The sequence below is a fragment of the Silurus meridionalis genome, chromosome 10 (genome assembly GCF_014805685.1).
Source record: "Silurus meridionalis isolate SWU-2019-XX chromosome 10, ASM1480568v1, whole genome shotgun sequence".
NCBI classification, from domain to species: Eukaryota; Metazoa; Chordata; class Actinopteri; order Siluriformes; family Siluridae; genus Silurus; species Silurus meridionalis.
The window spans coordinates 3,679,948-3,697,654 of record NC_060893.1 but is presented as its reverse complement, the minus strand read 5'-3'; the positions used below and the strand labels follow the sequence as shown (position 1 = coordinate 3,697,654).

The 17,707-nt window shown below is 39.2% G+C and overlaps 1 protein-coding gene across 1 annotated transcript in view; it reads left to right on the top strand.

Moving 5' to 3' along the window:
• The window catches only part of slc38a4 (solute carrier family 38 member 4), a 32,320-nt gene extending 19,406 nt beyond the window's left edge, over window positions 1–12,914 (top strand). Inside the window, 7 exon segments of the mRNA XM_046859252.1 lie at window positions 243–509; window positions 1,493–1,572; window positions 1,684–1,784; window positions 1,976–2,100; window positions 8,209–8,353; window positions 9,209–9,306; window positions 10,062–12,914. Coding sequence (XP_046715208.1) covers window positions 243–509; window positions 1,493–1,572; window positions 1,684–1,784; window positions 1,976–2,100; window positions 8,209–8,353; window positions 9,209–9,306; window positions 10,062–10,166 — 921 coding nt within the window. The 3' untranslated portion in view covers window positions 10,167–12,914.
• The last annotated feature ends 4,793 nt before the right edge of the window (window positions 12,915–17,707 follow it).

The window sequence follows — 17,707 nt, the reverse complement described above, 5'->3', positions numbered from 1 at the left end:
TATTATTAATAACTAGGGGACATTTTAGTTTGTAAATCCACCTTTATTATCAAACACAGATATGATATGAGCAAAACATATTATAAATTCAACTTTCTAAATATGTCTCTGGTATTGTTCAGAGATTTGTTCCAATTGTGGGGGCGTAGGGGCCATGTTCAGGAACCCCTGATTTTGACTTCATCACCTTCAGCATCACATAAAAAAAATACATAAAAATTGTTAATGTTTGTGTGTTACAGTTGATTTATAAGAAGACCCAGCTTCCTTGTCCTTTGCCGTTCTTCTTCCACCATTCATCTAATACGAGTCTAAACAGTTCAGAGCTGATGAATCCGTACGCGTTGCATAACGGCTCAGCTCTGATGGGGTTTTCTCGAGCAGACGTGAGCAGCGTTCACCCGGATCCCCATTCCACCGCTCAACCCGTCTCTGGAGTCCACTTGACGCATCACCCAGATGACTACGAGGACATGTGCACGCCAAAATACTTTGTGTTCAACTCGCAGGTGAGGAGTTTTACAGCAATATAACCGTAAACGATCATCTTAATTATTATCAGAATAAATATTTATAGAGAAAACGCACAATAAGATCATTTCAGAACCGTTTACAGCGGACAGTTCACGCTTGGGGGGGGTGATATTGACAGAAAATGATATCTCTATTTTGGGGGATTTTCACGCTGAGGTGGTCAGGGTAGCGTGTGTGTAATATAATTGTGCAATTTTATTGTTTTGAATACAGTATTATAATGAAACCTGGGTCGGAGTTATACGAAATCGATGATAGTGACCATCAAGGGTTAATTATGGGTACAAATTGTTATTCCAGCTCTCAAATCCATATGTTTACCTTTTTTCATCCTCAGACAAAGGTTGCATAAGGGTTCAGTTTCTTCAGTTATATGCATTATATGGGCAAAAGTATTTGGACACCTGACCTTTTCAGCCAGGCTCCAAAACCTAAAGACACACACACTTGTATAAGACGTTTTTGAGCATGATACACAAGTGCACAACATTTCTAGCTCCATGAGGATATGCTTTTCATAAGTTTGGAATGGAAGACCTCCTGCTATATTGAGGTTTCCCAGCCTCCTCACCTCACCTACTTCAGTACCTGACTTTTCTAACACCCTTATCTTTAAATGAGCACAAATCTCCACAAAAGCTAGTTGAACATCTTTCCAGAAGAGTGGAGCTTATTATAAATGTGAATGGAGATTAAATGTGGAACGGGATGTTCATAGCAATCTTATGCTCAGGTGTCCACAAACTTTGGTCCAGATAGTGTGTGTATCTTTAAATTATACAAACTACATGGGTACGATTTGGTTCTTATGTTAAAAGGTGTACAATCGTATTTGTATCCAATTTTTTGGATATTTTTCAGCCTCAGAGTCTTTAGGACAGAGGCGTTTTTTTGTTTGTTTGTTTGTTGTTGACTGTGTTACAAGCCTAATAAGGAAACGGTCTTTTTTGTCCTCCAGACTGTGTACACTGTTCCTATACTTGCATTCGCCTTTGTGTGTCACCCAGAGGTCCTTCCTATTTACAGCGAACTCAAAGAGTGAGTAGCGTTTTGCACCTCGCTGCTGCAAAACTGTAAAATGAATAAATTGATAAATAAACAAACCAAAAAAATTTTTTATTTATTTATTTATTTTGTTTTGTTTTCCAGTCGCTCTCGGAAGAAAATGCAAAACGTTTCGAACTTGTCGATTCTGGCCATGCTGATCATGTACATGCTGTCAGCGCTGTTTGGCTACCTCACATTCTATGGTACGTTCACACACACACACACACACACACACACACACACACACACACACTCTCACATCCAAGACATGTATTGCATTATCAGATGTGCTTGTTCTCAGTTTAATGAAATTTTTTCTTCACTCTTCTCTCTCTCACACACACACACACACACACACACACACACACACACACACACACACACACACAAACAGGTAACGTGGAGGCAGAGTTGCTGCACACCTTCACCAAGGTTTATAAGTTTGACACGATGCTTCTGTGCGTGCGCGTCGCCGTGCTCACGGCTGTAACGCTCACCGTTCCAATCGTCCTCTTCCCAGTGAGTACCCAAGCAACATTTGTATACACACATACACACACACACTATTTACAGTCACATGGGTCAATGATTTTATTTTATAAAAAAGCCCTTGATACAGCATTGTCTGATTAATGGCTGCTAGGATTGTCCTCTGTTTTTATCTAATTTGTGTAATTTTTGTGTATGACTCTATTTCGAGCGCTCGTTAATGAGCACGTGATGAAATCAGGCACGTTTTGTGTGATAATTGATTAACAATATGGAATTATTTCAACATACACATTTTCTTGCCTCATATCTTGAATTTTATGATCATATTAAATGCATATTTGACTGAATCATGCAGTGCACGCTGTAGGTGTGTTTCGCTTTATACTCGATAACGTCAAATCGCACGTCATTAAATTCAACAATGAAATGATCGTAGACGTTTCTCCTTGTTTTGATCATTTAATGCCATTTGGCAGACGCAATTATTCAGAGCGACTTAAACTTGAGCAGTTGAGGGTTAAGGGCCTTGCTCGAAGGGCCCATGACTGGCAGCTTGGTGGTGCTGCGATTTGAACTCGCGACCTTTCGGCCTCCTCGTTACCTCGACGTTTCTGAGCAGCAGCAACAGAAAAACAAATCTCGTAAATATGCGTTGTATGCTCAAAAGTTTTTGGACATCCGACCATCAAATATTAAAGTATGTGCTTTTTAAACATCCCGCACGCGACATTGGGTCTCAATTTGCCATTATAACAAGCTCCACTCTTCTGGGAAGATGTTCCACTACATTTTTGTGGAGATTCGTTTAGCTACAAGTCAGGAACTGATGTAGGTGAGGTAAAAGGGCCTGGGGTTCTTCCACAGCTTCCAACCTGTGGAAAGCAGATCTTTATGGAGGTACCTTTTGGATTTGGGTCTCCTAGTTGGGGTAAATGAGACAAGGACGTCCTGTACAACTCAGTGCTTACAACTTTGTGCTAACAGTTTGGGGAGGAACCGCATATGAGTGGAAATATCAGGTGTCCCAATACTTTTGCTTGTATAGTTTAGTTGTCTTTATTTAATATTTACAACCAGAAATAATATTTATCCTAATCTGGTTCCATTGGTAGTGAAATTTAAAACTTGACGTCGGTGGAATTGTTTAGAAATAAGTTTAAAAAACAAAAAATTTAGTGGTTTATGTAAGAAATTGAAACTATACAAATTTCTGTACATTTGCTGTTGTATAACTGCAGATTATATGAGTACATTAAAATATTAGAAAGCGCTCGTTCACGTGAGATGAGTGTCACGCATATTGTGACTGCTGTGCTGCCTAAAAGCGCACACTGTTCCCCCATGAGGCCACAGAACAGCAGCAGTTGGACGTGTCGGATTGGCCATGTGTGTGCCCTTTTACACCAGACGTGTGTCTGTACTCGTGTTATACATAGTCGACGTTTCTGCTTCTCGAGAGGGCGAGATCTGTCAGCACTAGGGGGCCCTGTTGGGTTTTCCTAGATAATCTCACACATTCTTACACTCACACACACAAAAACATAGATTTTTATTATTCATTTGCATTTGCAGCATTTAGTAGACGCCTTTGTCCAGAGCAACGTACAAAAGTGCTTTGAGGCTCTAGTAATGAATAGATCTAATCTATTCTAGATTAGAGATTAGATTCTAGATCTAATTAATCCACCAAATACCATTAACATAATGTAATGAGCTTTCTTTCAACATTAAATAAGATCATAAGAATAACAATCCAAATGACATCAGATGTTTAAATAGATGTTTTTAATAAATAATTGATCAAGTAATGATTAGTTACATTTAACGTCCACTAGGGGGTGCACTTGTGCAATCAGCCCTGTTCTTTTTTTTTTTCATGCGTTTTCTTTTCACTTCTTTATGCCATTCTGCAAACGCCTTTATACAGAGCAACGTACAATTACACCTGAGCAGTTAAGTTGTTAAGGGCATTGCTCAAGGGCCTAACAGCTTGATTAGGTGGTGCTTAGATTTCAACGTTTAAACGTTTGTTTGCCATGGGAAAAAAATGCAAATGCTCACTAGATGGTGCTATTGTGTGTTTGGTGGGGGTGAGCGGCGGGGTAGCTTTATCCTGGTCAGAGTCTTTGTACAAAAGGAGGCAGTATTACATTCTGTATGGGACCCCAGTTTGTCCCAGGACACCATTGTGTATGACGTGTAAATAGATCAAATCCGATCAAATTTTATTTGTCACATACATACAGAGTAAGACATGCAGGGAAATGCTTTTATACGACGGTCCGGCATGAGGGAATAGAACTAAAACCATACTGAGTATAACATTGTTTGGTGTTTAGAGCAGCAGATGTAGCCCTACAGCACAAAACTCATTTTGGGAGGAGGATTTCAGCAAGCACTTGTGTGAATGAAGAACCCAATAATCGTCAACGTTTTTGTGTTTCTCGAGTGGCTCGGTTCTTTGGCTCGATCAGTGTGGCTTCTTGGGAAGTGGGAGGGGGGGAGTGAGAGCGAGTGGAATATTCCACTGTAGCCATGAGGCGCTCGGTGTGTGTGTGACCTTGCTGAGCATCAGATAATGCAATAGCACTCGGCTGCCACTTGGAGTGCTACAAGCACATTAGATCAACAATTAATCTGTACACTGTAATCCCATGTTCACAGTGTGTCTTCTTAAACTTGCTGAAAAGAGAAATTGGAGAAATCTCTATAATGTGATTTTATTTATTTTTGTTTGTTTGTTTTTAGAAATTAAAACCTTGAGGTTGACTGATTAAAGCCGATCAAGGATTATTCGAGATGTTCTTGCACTTATCGTTGTGCATATGACAAGTGACCATGAACCCCCTTCAGATTTCTCTCTACTCGTGTAAAAACATTGCCTGAAGAATTTATTCCCTTTATCGTCTGAATGTTTACACTGATGTAGAAGTGAGGCGCATCCCCCAGCTCCACTCGCTGGTATTATCATTCAGCTTGCGTGCTTTTGCCTCGAAACGACTTTGTAACCTTTTTTTTTTCTTTTTTCAAGACGAGGGTAAAAGAGGCCATTTCGATATTAAGGGCTGGATATAAACGAGGCACATTGTGCGTTTCTTGGCAATCGGTGTCCTTTGCGTTGCTGAAAGGTCAGCAAGAGACAAAAAGAGATTACATTTGCTGTGTCTCCAGGCTGCAGAGTCCTTGGCTTGGTAACGGTGATAAAGAAGGATGATAAACTGTTTCTCATGAACACCGACGGCACACGTGTTTACCTACTGGGCCTGTTTTCCTCCATCAGTGTAAAAAAACTCTGATTCTATGATTGGACACTCGACTGCAGACTAGTAATATTTCACTTATTTGGAATTGATATGTTTGGCCATGTCCACATTGATATGTTTTAGTTTGAAAACGCATATTTTTCTCTCCGTTGTCGCCTTCCGTCCACACTCAGTCAATGAAAAATTAGCTTTTTTGAAAACTCTCCAAAGTAGATAAATTTGAAAGCCGCATTTCCAGAAAAATGAATACGCAATGATTTCAATCATTGCCAAGATGTTTAAAAAAGCCGCAAAAGAAATAAACGAAAACGATGCATAGCTGAAGTTCCATTTATTTAATGATATCGCAAAGAGCTTATTCACCTCAAAAAACCTTTAAAGGAGATCGTAATCGCCGCACTGGACGCCATATAACTGTAATGTATTAGTGAGAACTCGAGAAGAACGTCACTCCTAGCCAATGAGAAACGCACGAGTTCTCCTAAATGTGAGAACATCTCCCCATATCAGCCACTGGCTCGTTTTTTGGATTCGATTCAGAACATCGCTGACAGATGACGATGTCATTTTAGCGATACTGAATATACAGTATAATCTGCCTTTGGAATTTTGAAATGTCAGCCTTCCCGATGCAGCAGATGGATTAACCTCCCAGCTGAGCAGTGAAGCAATGAAACCGGCTTTAGCACAGGATTAATGCCGCTAATTCCAACAATGCAGCCGCTGATTCTACAAATCGTAGTCCAAAATAGTTGCTTGTTTTGTGTTTTTTTTTTTTTTTATTTAAGAATGAAACAATAAAGCCGAATATGTTCCCACTGGTGTTCCATGATATATTGTAGTGGCACACTGCCACATGTTTTACCTCCTGGGTAACTGGCATTACAGAGAGTAAAAGAGAGATAGAAAGACTGGATGAAGATCACACATGTATCTGAAAGCTCTTTTGGTGTACACCAGTGGACGGCGAATTTTTCAGTCCAGGGCGCTCGAGAAAACGAAATGTCACAACCAGGTGCCAACGAGTCCTTTACTGAACAAATCTGATGCAAAAGAGCAAAGTGCTGGCATCAGGCTGCTAAAAATAGCGGCTAGACATCGAGCTGTGAGACGGAGGAAGAGAAACGAGAGAGTTTTAAAATGAGTAATGCAATAGATTATAGTGGGGGTTGTTTTTTGTTTTGTTTTGTTTAGGTTTTTTGGTTCTTATTGTAAGCTGTAATGTATTTATTGTAAAAGTATTTTTCTGGTTTGTTTTTATACTCTGAAACCTACCCTCATAAAGAAACCCCTCATTGTGTTATGTAGAATATTTCATTTTTAACGACCTTTAAGACTTTTATATTTTATAACAGCTTGCATATTCATTAGTTTGTTCCCTGTTGTTTTGTTTATGTTTCCATACTTGTTCATCCTCGTTTACACGCCTTTCTGCATATCTTCAACGCTGTTACTCGTAGTTCTTGCCAAACTTGCCATACTGTGGTGAAAAAACTACACAATGAGAGTCTAAAGGTTTCCATTCTTCATATTTGGCCGACTGAGTCACCGCTTTATGAAGCTTTAATTTGTGGAGGCAAATAGCAAACAAAAGCTTTATTGGTATCTGAAGTAAAGTACATGTGAAGGCTGTAGGTGTTTTGTTTATTTTAAATACACCACTCGCTTTTTTAATGTTTGAGGTCACCAAATGCTTTGTTTTTGTTCAGATCAGCGTGTCACTGAAATATAATGTCATTCAAACAGTCTGTCGTGGACAATAAACTGACGGCACACATCAGAAGCCATGACACTCCTCCTGAGCTGGCTGATGCAACACTCTGAGGACATTTCACTACTTCTGCACTGTGTGTGTGTGTGTGTGTGTGTGTGTGTGTGTGTGTGTGTGTGTGTGAACCTTCCCCCAGTGCATTTGCTCTCCCAGGCTTGTGTGTGTGTGTGTGTGTGTGTGTGTGTGTGTGTGTGTGTGTGTGTGTGTGGAGCTGCTAGTCCTGCAACTTAGCATCTATGCTACAGTCTGTTAGCTACCTGCTGCTAGCTTTGGGACACAATGGGTTTCAATTGAACTTAAATCTAGTGATGTGTGAATAAAATTTCATACTCGATTGAACACCGTTTCTTTATAAACTTCTTTTGAAAACAAAATGGTGTCATCTTCTGAATATTATGACTATACTGTAATATCTTTGCGCTAATAATATCATGGGACTTGGGTATGGATTCAGCGTGGTCCTGGAGGCTTCCTGTCACTTGTACCAGGTGTTAATGGCGTATGGAAATGACATTACAGCCACTCGACTTCGCTTGAAACGCACCCTGTTTTCTAAACAAAGTTAGCAAGTTTAGTTAAAAAAAAAAAAAAAAACGAGCAAGGTGAAAGCTGGGAAAGCCGTGGCGAAATGGCCTCATCCATCTTGTTTTCCCAACTTCTTATTTTGGTGAAATTGAAATTGAAAACATACAGTGCTGGTGCGGAATGTTCTAGAAATCATCTAGAAAGCTGTTGGGTGGTTTACACTTCACATGGTAGACGGCTGCTTCTATAGAACAGCTTGTTGTTCATTGCATAGGATTCTTTTTCAAAATGAAAAATGTAATAAAAAGCGCATCGTACGGATTACTTCAACGTTCTCACGCTTTACGTTTGATCGCAATGAAAATGGTCAGATTTCCTTCAATGTCTGCTTTCAATTTCTTTTCAATTTACCACAAGACCCACAATATCCTGTCTTTATAACGGGATAAATCTTTAACTCCCGTGACGCCAAATAATTTTATTTTTATTTTTTTTAACAGTGAACCATTTCTAAGGTCATTGACTCGCTCCTGTAACGAGCTGAAATGTTCACATTTTGTCTGTATGTATTTTTAGATTCGCTCTTCTATCACTACGCTGCTGTTTGCTGGGCGAGAGTTCAGCTGGATCCGACACATCCTCATTGCCGCGGCCATCTTGTTTTTCAACAACCTTCTCGTCATCTTTGTTCCAACGATTAGAGATATTTTCGGCTTTATAGGTAAGTGATGTTTGGTGTGTCTGAAGTTCATAGTCTGTAGCTTTAGCGAAATAGCTGCAGCTAGCTATTTCGCTAAAATGTGTGTGATACTAATATTGGCAGCTAACTAGCATGATACACAGCTATTAATGCACAAGCTAGACTTGCTCATCCAGGCACTGCTATTCTTATTTACGTTTAGATTGTACATATTGTTTCAAGTACGTAGAGATTTACCACACATCATCTGGGTGTTTTGGTACATTGTGTGGCCAAAAGTATTGGAACACCAGCTTTTTCCACTCATATGTGATTCTTGGCATGACATTTTCTCTTTATTTGAAGCAGGAGATCCATGAGGATATGTTTGGGGAAGATGTGAAAGATCTCCTGTTATAGAGCTCCAACTCTATTGTGACTGCACCCCAGGCCTCCTCACCTAACTTTACTAACACATTCGTCTGAATGAGTGCAAATCCCCACACAATATAATCGGACATCTTCCCAGTAGAGTGGAGCTTATTATAACAGCAAATGGGGACAAAGTGTGGAATGGGATGTTCAAAAAGAAGCACATAGCCATCTTGTGCACTGGCTTTGCTGCAAAAAATTTCGTACACAAACCTGACCTCAAGCAGGACGCAGCCATTTTGTTTAGGGTAGTCCCTGATTACGCCATAGAAGTGCATCACAGGGGTGAAATTTTCGAAACATGGCGGATATGTAGAAAGTATTGCAGAAGCAATAAAAAAAAACAAAAGGCTGATCTGATACCTGGTGTTTTAACTCATTTGATAAGTATGTGTGTGTAAAAATGGACTGTATTATAAAACTGGAAATAAAACACGCCACTTTCCTGTTTTCCTCCTGCTAAAGGCTCGTCTGCTGCCACCATGCTGATCTTCATCCTGCCTGCTGCCTTCTACCTGCGACTCGTAAAGAGTATACCGTTCAGATCCACTCAGAAGATATCAGTAAGTTTGCCTTGATGCAACAATATATAGAGTTTGTTTATCGTAGGATTTCGCCTCTACGATTGTGTGGCCAAAAGTATTCAGACTTTTCCAGCCTTATGTGGTTCCTCTACAAACTGTTTAAAATTGGAGGCACACAATTGTATTGGATTGTATAGGAAGTGGTGACATTACATTTTCCCTTCACTCGAACCAGGAGACCCAAACCTCTTTCAAGGCCAGCTTTAGATATGCTTTTGGAAAATATGGAAGATCTTCTGCTATAGAGCTCTTCAGACCTCCCCTTCATTAGTACCTGATTTTTACTAACACCCTTGTGGTTGAATGAATCTCCACAAATCTCCACCAAATCTAGTGGAACATCTTCCCAGAAGATTGGAGCTTATTATAAGAGCAAATGCAGACTCCATATAGAATTGGATGCACATATGTGAAATATGTTTGGGTTCATATAATGTAGCTGTGTATTTAATTTTAAACTTTTAGTATGGTTTAGATTAGATTCAACTTTGCGCAAAATACAGTTAGCATCTAACCAGAAGTGCATTGGGATCAGTGTCAAATATTAAGATGTGTACAGGTTGGTAAGGATATGATATATGATGGATATTAATAAGCAATGACAGAATAATGGATAATATAAAACAAATAATATGAATATAAATAAACAGTTCATGGTAAATGATTTTTTATATACAATAAGTTCAATGGTCATGGATAGCACATATATCTAAACATTGCTTTGTGTCCCCCAGGCTTTCGTTTTCCTGATAGTGGGCATCATCTTCATGATTGGCAGCTTGTCTCTTATCATACTCGACTGGATCCACAATCCTCCTGGAACTGGAGGTGGCCACTAAACTCTGCAAAAATCGCAGACTGAGGGTTATTATGTCATACGATATACAGTGCGAGACACGTTGCAGGAGACGCCCTCCCTCTCTGCATTACAGCGTTACAACATTCAGTCAACATGACCTCTTTCACCCTCTCTGTCTTTTACATTCTCTCATCATCCCGCATCTTCATCCTCATCCTCATTGTGTCAGTGTACAGCTTCGGGGAGGGAAAGAAAAGAGAAAGAGGAAAGAGTCTGAACCAGCTGCTTTTGAACACTGCAGAAGAATGGTGCTTCAGGAGGTCGTTCTTGTGATGGATAAAAAGCACTTGATTTTTTCGCGTTTTTAAGATTTTTATGTATGTTCACAGATGGGCGCAAAACAAAAAAACGACAATAACAAACACTGGCATTTTTTCCACTGGCACCAATTGATGATTGTACACACCAGAGAGCATTTTAGTGTTTTAGTCTTGGGTTTCTTTCTTTAAAAAAAAAAGTGCATTTTATTTGTTTCCTTTATATAGCATTAATTAGTGTTTTTTTGGGGTTTCGATGTGTTTTAAGGGAAATCTTTCATTTGATCATTTTCTACTCTCGGAAAGAATTCGGAAAAACGCAGTTTTGCTACTACAACGTTATCCGTTGATGAACGCGGCAGGGTCGCATGTCTCAATTTTACCCTCATTAGCGTACGAACAAAAAACCCTCGGCGGCGATCTCTATGCAATGATTTGATCTACTCTAAGCGTAAGCGTGAGCCTCGGGGATCTCATCCCTGAGCGCTGAGTGTGAATCCTAAAAATCCGGCTTCATTCCAACTCCAAATTCATCGTACAAGACGAACACGACACGAAAATAGGACAGCTGGCTCTGACCTTTTATGGCTTTGGGTGAATCAAAGAGCTCAAAGCCAGAATGGGCTTCATGGTAATCGTCATCAGCCGCGTTATGAACACTACCAAGCACCTGTTAAATACTGATACACCCAGTGAGAGTAAACACTCATTAAAACTCATTGGTCCTGAATTGGTGGTACGAGGTGGTATCAAAAAGTTTCACGACTACCTCTGTGTACAAAAAAAGTGCTTAATTTATCTACGTTTACACACCTTCAAAATAGTCCTCTTGAACAGCAAAGAGAATCGCACTCGATCTCCTCAACGGTGTCAAAGCGGTGACCTTTGAGCCGGATCTTCATCTTCTGGACGACAGCAAAACAAGGGTGAGATCATGTTGTTTCACGTGTGAAGAGGGCTCAGAGACAGGGTGCGCACGTGGTCAGAATAGCACCAGTCACATAACTCCCAATGTACACACACTGACTTCTGAAGGTCGGTGCTCCCTATGACTGCGTGCAGCCATCCAGTCAAACTAGTCTTGCAACTTTTGATACCACCTCGTATATTTGGCACTGCGATGCTGTGAATCGGGCGCGTCTTTACACCGAACCCTCATGTCCTCCAAAACATTTGAAATATACTAACTTGACTATTAATATATCCGGTGAAACTGGAAAGTTTCCGCTGTGGCTGTTATCGTCACGCCGTACAGGTTTGTTAATCGTGTCCGAGTGAAGTCGTGTCCTCATTGGGTGCAGAGACCATTAGACAAAACAAACACTGCTGATGTGACTCTCTTTTGTGCTGAATTATTATTATTATTATTATCTATATATTTTTTGTTATTGTTCCTATCCGGCCAAAGTGGACAGTATTTATAGATCGTTTGTTGATCTACCTAGACATAGACAGATATTTCGAATGAAATGGTATATTTTGTGCATGTTTTGGATCATGGTCTTTTTTGACAGTTGTATATTCTTTGTAAATAATCTTGCTATACGGTACACTTCATTTATGATTTTCTTCTGGGTGAAGATATCTGGCTGAGATCATCTCAAGTGTTCACTGATAGTTGTATGTATTTTAGTTCTATTTGTTAGTTGACTAACTTTCTTTCCTTCGATCTTTCTGAGCTTGCTTTGTAAATTTTGTGAGGGGAAAACAATGTATTTCTATTATTTCGTGTTCTGCTTAGCAATTTTTATGAATGAACAAAACAAAAAAAACCTGAAGTGTTTTTTTTTTTTTTTTTTGCTACTCATTTGTCAGTTCCTGATGGTACATAACTGAAGCATGGGTATGGCTGTATTACATATGGCTGAAGATCATCTCTTGCTCTTCCTTCTCATTTTTTGGACACTATTTTATGCCCTATAATGCCTTGGTGTATGGTGGGGCAGGGTCCATCCACCTGCAACAATTGCAGGTTAACACTGATTCTTATTGCTCACTGTAAATCAGGCTGTTGCACGTTTGTGTGTTTGTGTATTCAGTGTCTGATGGCAGTGTCATGCTGGAAGGGCTTTAGCTCTGTGCCTTGACGTTCCCTCAGGTATTTTAAAGAGGAGTCTGGCTTCATCTGTGGAGGGGTTCCATACTGATTTTTTCCCCCTGAATACCTCAATGACTTTTTTTTTTTTTGCATATTTATTGCTGAAAGTGCTGAAAGTTCATTATCCAGAAAGTTCAAAATCCAGAAGAATCTCTTCCACAGATGAAACTTGAACCCACAGCTAGAGCTTTCATCTCTTTAATTGTTCTACCTGAGTGCCATCCAAACCCACGAGGAGCAGTCCAGCCGGCTCTGCTTCCTGTGGATCAAACGTACGTGATTTGCGTATTTACTGTGTCAAATGGGGTTTTTTGTATCATCGAAGGTGTTTCAATAATATGTAATATTCAAAAAAAAAAAACCTAGAAACTGACATCTTTCTTGTGCTGTCTTGGTGTTGGTGTGACGTAATGGTGCAGCGACACACTTAAAAATACAAAATGCAAATACCATGGATGAAGGAAAAAAAACTTAACAATGAAGACCAAGACTGACAACCTGGAAAGGTGTGGCTAGATACGAGTGCAAATTTGACTAAAGGTGAGATGGGAGAACAAACATTTACAGTACATGGTGACATAAAGAGGTGCAGTCTTGGCGTAGTGCTGATGTCCTCAGTCGAGTAGAATGGTGGAGAAACCTTCAAAGTCGAGTAGCTTACATGGCGGAACAACGATGATGTCTGTAGCAAGGATTTGTCTTGGTAACCTTTGTGTTGCACCGTCCATGAAAATATTGTACGGTTCAAAGGTGGGGCTCGATACCAAGTAAAGGGGTGATCGCTCAGAGGTTAAGGTACTGGACCTTGAATCGGATGGTCATATGTTTAAATCCCAGCACTACCAAACTACCACTGAGCAAGGCCATTAACCCCTTTGGATAAGGGTGTCTGCCAAATGGCATATATGTAAACATATGGGCTAATTCCCAGTCTCCAAGTGCGCAAACAGTAACATGATGTGGCGAGGTGCAGTGGCTGATGGGTAGGCTTGCAAAATTCTGGGAATTCTGAGTTTTCATAGGAATTAGTGGGAATAAACTGGGAATTACAAAATTGCAGGTGAGCCTATAACAGGGAACCTAAATGTATTGAACAAATAATCTTGCAGCATAGTTTTGGATAAAACAACCAGATTTAATGCACATTCATCAATCACATGCCCACAGCAAACTTACTGCAGGGTTACTGAGGCCACGCCCCCTACATGCACTTTGTTTTCCTCACATAACACACACAATTTTTTTAATCCTGCACACACAATAATGTCAAATAATGTCCATCTTGGTAAGTAGCCAAATAAATTACATAAATATTGAATACATTTGTTTAAAACTGCTACTGTGCAACAAAATTATACTAACAAGAATCAAAAATGTTGTTTTTAAAATCTGTATTAGTTTGCATGCATGTCATCTTATTACCAAACAAAATCTTTATATTTATTTGTATATGGTACAGGTTATATACATCTCCCTAAATTTTAATTAATTCCCATCTTCTTCTTTCGGCTGCTCCCATTAGGGGTCACCACAGCAGATCATCTGTCTCCAGACCCCCCTGTCCTCTACATCTGCCTCCTTCAACCCAACTACCTGCATGTCTTCCTTCACCACATCCATAAACCTCCTCTTTGGCCTTCCTCTTTTCCTCCTTCCTGGTGGCTCCATCCTCAGCATTCTCTTACCGATATACCCCATGTCCCTCCTCTGCACATGCCCAAACCATCTCAATCTCGCCTCCCTCACCTTGTCTCCAAAACATCCTACATGTGTTGTCCCTCTAATAAACTTGTTTCTAATCCTGTCCATCCTCATCACTCCCAACGAAAACCTCAACATCTTCAGCTCTGCTACCTCCAGCTCCACCACTGTCTCTAATACATACAACATCGCAGGTCTCACCACAGTCCTATAAACTTTCCCTTTCACTCTTGCAGACACTCTTCTATCACAAATCACTCCTGCTATCACTCTTCTCCACCCACTCCACCCTGTCCGCACTCTTTTCTTCACTTCTCTAACACACTCTCAATTACTTTGCACTGTTGACCCCAGGTACCTGGACTCCTCCACCTTCTCCACCTCTTCTCCCTGCAACCACAAAATCCACTTCCCTCCCTCTCATTCACACACGTACTCTGTCTTACTCCTACTGACTTTCATTCCCCTTCTCTCCAGCGTGTACCTCCACCTCTCCAGGCGCTTCTCCACCTGCTCCCTACTCTCACCACAAATCACAACATCATCTGCAAATTCCCATAAATTCCTGGTAAGTCTCCAACTCAAATGAAAGTTCCCGTAAAAAGTTTTTGAAAATGTACTCGAAATTTTACACCCCTTTGCAACTCTGATGTGAGACGTGATCCTGCACATGATGTAATCAACTTGAACTATTACAGTATTGTACAGAAGTCCTAAGAGGGCATGAATGATATGTTTTTTCTTTCTTGTTTCCTTGTGATCTTGAATAGTTATGGTTATTATCCATGATGTTGAGATCACAAGAAAATTAGGTCGTGATAACCAAAAAAAAAGTTTGCTATGTCGAGATCACAAGAAAACAAGAAAGAAAATAAATATTGTAATGCATGGCCTCTTAGGACTTCCATAGTATTTAGATGCTTTCATGTAACAAAAAAACAGCATTAAAATAAGTGTTGCTTTATTCATTTTTATAAATATACTTATTTATTTAAGCTATTTGCCTTACGGGTGTATATGGTGTAACACTACGCTTCATAGCTCCCAGGTACTTTGTGTCCTAGTCTGACTAATAAACGGTGTTAGTCACAATGATCTTCTGGTAAACTGAGAAAACTGATCTCACACACAGACCTTTACCCTGAAACAAAATCTAACCAGGCTTCTGTCTTTGCTGTTCTCACTTTGACTTCCTGTATACACACTCTTTCACCCTCAACACATACACCCCCCCTACTAGTGTGAGCTGCCACTGGGACAGGTTAGTACAGTAGATGTGTGTGACCTTACTCACTGTGCGGCATGATGACACGACCGATTACATACAATACACAGACATGCTTACCAAGAAGCTAAGGAACATCATGCACACACCTGAAGGCAATTCCACTATATGTGGACACTGAAGAATATAGAAGGAACAACCAGTAAGAGGTTCAGTAAATAGTGCTCTCCTGGCTCAGGTCTCATGTAAATATTCAATCTGCAGATCTAAAAATAATGACTTCTCTACACTTTGAAGTTCCACAAGGTTCTGTTTTAGGCCCGATGTTTTTTTCTTTATATATGCTAGCGCCTTTAAAAACATTGTATTGGCTTCCACTGCTATGTTCATGGAACACAGTTTTATTAAACAGTGGATGCTTATTAACTCTCTTCTACTTAATCCTGACCACACAGAAGTATTTGCACTAGAAGCACATGCAGCTAGAAGTTAGCCTTCTGATTACACAGTAACGCTGTATAGTATTTCTGTTTCATAATCTGAGGCAGTTTAATACCTTGCTGTGCCTTCAGTCTTTAAACAGAAGTTAAACCCTTGAAATATAGCTAAAATAGATCATCTGCATTTTTACTAAAATAATGCAGAAAAAAAATAGTTCATAAGTTTGTTTTGTCTGGGATGGACTGTAATGTCTTACTATCCTTTGTGTTCCAGTAAGTGCATAAACAAGCTAAAGTTAATCCAGAATGCACACAGCAGGATCCCTTACTAAAACCAGAAGATAGGATCTTTCCTCTATATTTCAATGGCCCCAATTAACTTTCACATGTCACAATAATTACAATGTACATCAATATAATACCATGTGCAATATCATATTTAGAGATGGAAAGTAACAATTTACTGTAATAGATTTTTTTGTGTGTACTTTTATAGTTTTTTTTATAGTTATAGTTTTAATTTTGTGTATTTATAATCAAATTTTACTTTTTATTAAGTGTGTTTGGTTAGAAGCATTATACATAACAAAATAATTTATATATATATTAAAAGAGGGAAAAACTACTGCACTGATTGAACAATGGGCAGAAAACAAACTCACAAAAGTCACAAAAAAGAAAGGGGGATGGACGAGACAGAATCAAAGGTCATTCAATCGTGTGTGAGCTTACTTTCTAAATTCTGAATCTGCATTTGTGATTTTTCTCATTTTCATTAATGACATTATAACAAAAGATTTATTTATTTTTGCTGCAAAACTGTATAACTTCCTTTAGACTCAGGACTGCTGTGGGTTTTTTTTATTTGTTTGTTTGTTTGTATTTGTTACTGTAGTTAAATTTGTAAAGGTATTCGTTCAATTGAATACAACTAGTTTGAGATTTAGATTTCTATGATTTCTAGGCCGGTAACTTCACTTGTACTTAAGTAAAAATTTAATTGAAGTAACAGTTCTTTTACTTAAGTAGAATACATCAATACTCTTTCCACCTCTGATCAAATTATGTGCAATATTTTCTTAGTTCCCTACCATCTTTATTGTATCTTCTATTGTATCAGAATTTCCTATAGGACTAATGAAGTTCTTATTTTATATTCTTATATTTATCTTATTTTATTGTAAAATAACTACTACTGACATACAGTTTTGACCTTTTTATACCTGACTGACTTTTATGATTTGTTACACATAATTCACTTAATAGGTACAGGCTCTTTGTTGGTACCTTGACTCATGAAAGCTGTTGAAGGACGGCAGAGCTTTCTCTTTCAAAGAAATATACTGAAAAACTTACTATTTATTGTTCAGGGCTCAGACACAGTGTCAGTGTCTGAAAGAATATTAGTTTAATTAAGTCTTCTGATTAACCCTTTTTTAAAGGAACAGATCTGGAAGGATATCTATCTATCTATCTATCTATCTATCTATCTGTCTATCTGTCTGTCTGTCTGTCTGTCTGTCTGTCTGTCTGTCTAAAGATACGTCAGATCACTGTTGATGGTAAACACTTAATAACTATGAAGGTTGCAGTTACAGAAGGGAATGACACGATTTGGTGTCTCTTTCGGTTCTCAAAGCTGATAGTAAAGCTGAAGCAGTGTAAGGACCTGTGTGATTTTGGCACCGGACAAATTGTGTTATCTGGATGACTGGATCAGAGCATCTTCAAAACAGCAAGTCTTGTGGTGAGAACCTACCACTGGTTTAAGAAAGGACAAACCCAAACAAAACCCGAATC